A 6,534-nucleotide genomic window follows, 5' to 3' on the forward strand; every position below is an offset into this window, starting at 1 on the left:
TTCACTGACACACTGAGCTTGGTCCTGTCTCAGGGCCTTTGCACCTGCTGCTCCTTCTGCCTGGAATGCTCTCTACTCTCCCCAGTCACCCTCTACCACTTTCTCCAAGGCCTTAATACAGTCTGAAATTAGCCTGCTAATCCATCATCCATCTCCCCCAGCAGGATGTCAGCCCCAGGGATACAGGGACTGTCTTGGGCTCACTTGACGCTAGCTGAATATGTGAATGGAAGCTGGTACTGCTCTTTGTTCATGGGTGAGGAAGCCCAGGCCCAAATTTGTCAAGAATCTTGCTGGAGGTCACCCAGCAAATAAGGGGCAAAACTCAGAGGTGTTTTTTTCCCCTGCCTCTTACTCAAAGATGGGCCAAAGGGTGCAAAATTGAGGTTTGCCCACCTGTTCCCCCACATGCAGTAACTAGCCGACAGGAAAGTGGCTTCGCCTGGGTCTCAGACAGACATGGATTCAAATCCCAACTTTTCTGCTTTCTGGGCAAGTGATGTCCCTTCTCAGCGCCTCAGGTCTCCACTCTTTGAAACGGGACTCCTACTTCTTGTTCTCAGAGGGCACCTGGGAGAGGCTCAAACTCCAACCCCCAATTCCCCAGCCCACCCTGGCCTGCCTCACCCCCTGCACATGGCTATGGCCAATACAAGGTTGAAAACCCCCAAGGAGGGGTGGCCAGCCGGCCAGCCAGCTGGGGCCTCTGGGGCTCCATCACTAGTCACCCAGGTGGTCAGCCAGGCCGAGAAAGGACTAAGGGGGTGGGGGGCAGGAGAGGAAAGCAGAGCAGATGAGAGGTTTGGAGCCATGGAGGGGGAGGCAGGAGGAGAAGGCCTCGTGCTAGTCACTCACCAGTCGTTGGGCCAGTGCCTTCATCTCTCTGTGCCTCAGTTTCCCCAACTAGGGAAGGGGGATGGATATCATTGGATTATCGCAAGGATAAAAGGTACGTAAGGCACACACGATAACACCTGGCGTAGAGTGTGCGCTCAGGAAACCGAGGCTCTTCCCCCCTCACACCTCACCTGGCTCAGGCCTCTGCTCAGACGCCACCCCCTAGGAGAGGCCTTCTTGGACCTCCCCACCCCTCCCTGCCCTACTTTCCTTCCCTCAGAGCCCTCGTCCCCACCTGTCATTACCTTATTCTAGTTACTAGATACTGTCTGTCTCTCCCCATAAACTGTCACCTCCATCTTGGTCACCACATGTCCCTAGCACCCAGCATAGGGCCTGACACAAAGCAGGTGCTCAATAATGTTTACTGAATAAGTAAAAAAAAAAATAACTGGACAAATAAATATCTCAGAAACAAGGACAAAACAGTCCCAGGGAGGTCTAGACATGGTTTGGGTGGAGGAGGACACACTCTTTAGGTATTTAGACGGGGAAGTCCCGCTTCTCTTTCCTACCCACAAATTCCACCATTCTTAGCTGTGCAACCTTAGACAAGTCACTTCCCCTCTCTGAGCCTGCTGGCTTGGCAGGAAAATGCCAGCAACAAAATCCATGGCCTCCAAGAGCACACGGCCCGGCACCCGGCAGTGTCTCCAGATTTCATTTCTGACACCCACTTCTATCCTTGGTAAGATCACCAGGCTGTGGGGCAACTACACAAGATTATGAGGTGCAAATGTGTTATCAACTCTCCTGTCCTGAGCAAACATTGGTTGGGCTTCCCAGCTAGCCTCAGTGGTCAACCCCACTAAATGGGTCTGTGGTTAACATGACCAGCCTTCCTGGGCAGTTGGAAGAAACCAGCAAATCCATCTATGCCAAGGTCTAGGCGTGCTATTTTGCACATCATAAACACTGAACTTGCATCCACTATTATTCCTGTTCCTCAAGGCACGTCCCTGGACTCCTCGTGCTTCACCCCATCCAGCTCTCTTTCTTGTTTCCCAGCTTTTGAACGGACTGGCCCCTCGTCCCTGCAAGCCTTTAGCTCTCCTAGCCTAGTGATCCATAGGGTAGGTGTCCCCCCATTTATGACATTTCCTCAAGTCCTTTGGGCACAGCTCTGGCCACAGTGCTCCCACAGGCCACCAGGACCACCATCAGAGCCCTCAACCTGTTAACTATTTCTCCAAGCCCTCCTCAGGGGTAGTCAGATGGGATTGGGTTCAAACTCCCTTAATGTTGCTTCCAAACTGTGAAACCATAAGCAAGTCACTTAACTCTGGCACTTGGGGTACCTAAGCCCGGGGTGGGGCAAGGAGCCCTCCAGGAAGGGTCCAGGATTTGGGGTGGGGGCTGGGATGACCAGCCAGGCTCTCAGCCCTAAGCTTTCCCCAGAGACTTGGGAGTTGGACTTAGCTTCCTAACTGGCTCCACCCTTGCTCTACCTGAGCACTAACCCCGCTACTGTGGGCCTCAGTTTACTTTTGTAAAACCAGTGTAGCACCTTCCCTGGGTGCTTATGCAGATAATAGGGAGAGTGTGAGTGTGTAAAGAGCTGCACTCAACACTCGTTCTCAGGCAGCACTCAGGAAGGGGGAGCCTGGGGGTCACTCTTTGACCAGGCTGCTCCCCCTCACCACCTCTGCGTCCTCTGGTGACAAAAATGGGTGAGCAGCACACACCAGCCAGCTCTCCATGACCAAAGGAGTGGGGATTAGAGAGGTTCGTTCCTAAATGGCAACTCCCCTCCCCACCAAAAGACTGAGCTACCTCCTTCCCTAGGTCCAGCCCCCAGGCTCTGCCCTTCAGCAGGTAAATCCTAGAGGCAGTTGAGCCGATGTGCTCGTGCTGACACTGGACTGACTTGGAGGTTCCAGGTTCCCATCAGTCATCAGGCCGCCCAGGATAAGACCTGTCCGGGGCCACAATGGAGGCCCAGGACCAAAGTGAGGTTATTTGTGCCCAGCGCTCTGTACGGCCCTCAGGCCACGAACAGGAGACACTAGGATTAGAGAGGTGGTGTTTGCCTTGATCCTCAGCTCCATAACGGTGGGGGCTGAGTGTCTCTGTTTCCCATATCCTGGCCTCCCACAGGGAAGGAACATCCAGGCCTCCAAAGGGAAAGGGAGGGCAAAAGCATTTCCCCCTTCTCAAACCACAAAATCAGCAGCTGCTCCCAAGATCCCAGGCTGCCCCAGGCCCTCAGCAAACTAAGCTATGAAGCCCCCCATTCCACCCTCCCTCCACCCCTGAATTCCTAGAGCAGGGGGCCCCCAAACCAGTTTCTCACCCTTTTGGATTTGACAGCCAAAAGGCTGTTCCACAGCTCTAAAAGCAGGCCTTGTAATGGTAGCAACCTCTCCAAAGGCTGCTGTGAGGTTTAAATGAGATGGGGCAGGTCCAGGGTTTACTGGACACTGGCCCCTGGCAAGCGCTGGCCATGCTCGCGCTGCGCTTTAGACTCAAGTGCCAAATGCCAGGAGCCTCCCAGAGAAAAATAATAACAAGAGCACATGCTTATATAACACCTCCTGCGTGCCAGGCACCGTGGGACACTGTACGTGTATCCACCAACCCCTCCGTCTACATCCTCAACTCTCAGGAATGCTGTCCAGGGCTGGAATAGGGGTGGAGGTGCAGTGCGAACGGGTGGGTGGGAGGGTATCAGGGGGTAGGGAAGAAGCCTCGCCTGGGGCCATTTCTGTCCCAGGGAATCAGGGACTGCAGCCCTGGGTTCACACCTGGGCTCAGCCGCCTTGAGCAGGTGAGGTTGGGCCTCAGTGTCCACAACTGGGCAAAGAGGACAAATGGCACATCTCCCACTCCTAGGAAAAGGAGTGGAAGTACAGGAACCCTTCCCCCCACTTCCCCTACCTGGCCCGGATTCTCCCCTCCTGCTGGCCAGGGACACAAACCCAAGCTTGCCACCCAGGCCACTCTCTTAAAAATACACATACACACACATACTATTTTCTAAACAGCCGGCCCCACTTCACTTTCCAAAAGAATCTGCCCCAACTTGGGCTCAGCAGGACCAAGACCTGTATCCCCTCCCCTTTCAGAGTCACAGTTCTGCTGGCTGGGTCCCCAAGCACTGTGCAGAGGTCGGAGCCCTCCAGGCCCATCTAAACCCAAGCCTAGCACTCAGGACCAGCCAGAGTCCCTGAAGGCCCTCCCCAAGCAAGGTTCCGAGTCACTCCTCCCCAGCACCCAGCGGCACTGAGTCACCCTGAAAGCCTGGCCCAGCACTCCTCTGCCCCTCCCCCGCCCAGCCTGGTACCCCCATCTCCAAGCACAGGCCCTGGGGGAGTAGCAGAGGAGAAAAAGCAGCTGCAACCCCCCCACACCCAACCACCTAAAGAGCCAAAAATAATAGCAGCTCACACACACACACAACAACCCCACACACGCCAGAAAAGCAAATATAAAATCATAAATCCAAAATAAAGGGGAAAAAAAAAATCAAAGCCAACTACTGCCCCCAAAAGGCTCTTTAACCATTCTCAAAAAAAAAAAAAGTTTATTAAAAGTGTTCTTAATGCTTGAACGGAAAAGATTCCCAAATATACAGATGCCTCTTTTCTCATAGAAATAGATTATTTTTTTATAATACAAAAAAAAAGACCAAAAAAACAACAACAAAAACAAAAACAACAGCAACAGCAACAACCCCGTAGGAACATCTTTAAGCGATTACTCAGGGCCCGGCTGACAGTTACACGTGGGTTGCGTCAGTCCCGTGTACACACGCGTTCAGCCATGTTTAAACCGATTGCATCAACTTCGAAACCGGCCCGCCCGCCGGCGCCTGGAGAGGGGTCAGAAGGAGAGGCAGAGTTTATCATTCATCTGTACACATAGACATCTCTTCTTTAAATAACACCACGGGCGGGCGGCCCATCTGCATGTGCGGTTGGTGTGGACAAAAATATATATATATATATATAATAAAATATTAAAATTACCGACGAGCTCCCCGCGCTGCCAAGTGCCCCAGTGCCAAAGTTTTGCCGGCGCCACCAGGGGCGGGGGCGGGAGCGGGAGCGGGAGCGCGGGCGCTTCCCGGAGTCTCGGTGGCCGCGGCGCGCCCGGCAGCGCGGAGGCCGGCCGGCAGGGGGACGCGCGCGGGGGCCGCGCTAGCAGTGGCCGGAGGAGGTGAGCAGGGGTTCAGGCAGCTGCTTGAACAAGTTCCGCAGGGTGCTGAGCTCGCGCGACAGCTGTTCCACCTTCTTCTGGAGCCGCTCGTTCTCGGCCGTGAGCTCCAGGACCTTGTGCTGCGTCTCCAGGTTGCGCATCTTGGCCTTGTCGCGGCTCTTGCGCACCGCGATGTTGTTGCGCTCACGCCGGATCTTGTACTCGTCGCTGTGCTTGTCCACGGTCTTCTTGGCCTTGCTCTTGACCTGCGAGGGCGCCGGCGCCGCCCCCACATAGCAGGCGGTCGGGGGCGCCTTGGCGTCTGCTGGGCTCGGCGTGCCGGGCGGGCTGGACGACGAGGACGTGGAGAGGCTCCCGCTGCTGCCGCTCGGCACCGCCTGGTAGCCGAGGTAGGCGCGCAGCGCGTACGGGAAACCAGCCGCCATGCCTGCGGCGCCGCCGCCCGGCGCTCCGGCCTCCTCCTTCCGCTTGCAGTCCGCGGGCTCGAAGCCCGGCTCCGCCTTGAGCTCGGCCGGCTGCGGTGGCGGCGGCGGCGGGGGCGGCGGGTGTAAGGGCGCGAAGCAGCCCGGGTGCAGCGCGCCCTTGGCGGCCCCCAGACGCCCCAGGCTCACGTAGCCGTATTCGGCCGCCTTCTTGCAGTTCTTGCCCCCGTAGTCGTCAGAGAAGAGGTCGGAGAGGAAGTCGTGGTGCTGCCCGGAGGAGGCGGGAGCGGGGGCGGGCGCGGGCGGAGCCGCCTCGAAGGTGTCCGTGGCCGGCGCCGGGGCCTGCGGCGCGCCCAGCGGCTCCAGGTATGGACTGAAGTCGATGGCGCGCTCGTGGTCACCGATGCTACCCAGCTCGCCGGCGGGGGGGCGCGGCCCGGGTCTGGCCGCGGGGGGCGCCGCAGGGGCCGCCTTGCCGCCGTACGCAGCAGCCAAGCAGTCCGCCTCGTAGTAGAAGTTGGCCACTTCCATGGATTTAAAGGCAGGCGGCGGCGGCAGGGGGAGACATGCTGGGTCCCAGGCCACCAGGCGTTGCATGAACGCGGGTGCCCGGGGAGGGGGCCTGGGGCTGCCCGCTCCGGCCGGCCCGCAGGTGGCGCGGCCTCCCAGCTCCGAACTGTCGCTGCTGTGTCCCTGATGCTGTTGCCGCTCCCTCCGGCGTGGCCGCTATTAGTGCGGGGGCTGGCGGCTGGCGGCTGGACCCTCGGGTGGGTCCCCTTCCCGGTCCCGTGCGCGGCTCTGACTCGCTAAAGTTTCTCCTGAGCCCGGTTATTTATAAGGCGGGCCATGGCAACGGCTGCGTCACGCCTGGAGGCCGCCCCAGCCCCTCCCCAGGCACGCAGAGGACACACTGTGGCCGCCCGAGACCCCCGAGAGGGCGGCAGTGGGGCGTAGTGGCCAGATTGGAGACCCAGAGCGCGCCCTCGGGGGTCCCTCGGCCCGGTGGGGGGCGGCATCGCCCCCTGCCCACTCCCACCCGGCGGCCCCGGGATTGGGA

At 58.1% G+C, this 6,534-nt stretch overlaps 1 protein-coding gene across 1 annotated transcript; it reads right to left on the reverse strand.

Moving 5' to 3' along the window:
- Positions 1-4,649: 4,649 nt before the first annotated feature.
- On the reverse strand, positions 4,650-6,279 carry CEBPB (CCAAT enhancer binding protein beta). Its single transcript, XM_007446382.1, has one exon. The coding sequence runs from the start codon at positions 6,072-6,074 to the stop codon at positions 5,037-5,039; it is 1,038 nt and encodes a 345-aa protein (XP_007446444.1). The 5' UTR covers positions 6,075-6,279; the 3' UTR covers positions 4,650-5,036.
- Between the last annotated feature and the right edge of the window lie 255 nt (positions 6,280-6,534).

The sequence above is a fragment of the Lipotes vexillifer genome, unplaced genomic scaffold (assembly GCF_000442215.2).
Source record: "Lipotes vexillifer unplaced genomic scaffold, Lipotes_vexillifer_v1.1 scaffold251, whole genome shotgun sequence".
Taxonomy (NCBI): domain Eukaryota; kingdom Metazoa; phylum Chordata; class Mammalia; order Artiodactyla; family Lipotidae; genus Lipotes; species Lipotes vexillifer.

Excerpts from the sequence above, each read along its gene's own strand:
- CEBPB (XM_007446382.1), bottom strand. The coding sequence starts at position 6,074 with ATGCAACGCCTGGTGGCCTGGGACCCAGCATGTCTCCCCCTGCCGCCG.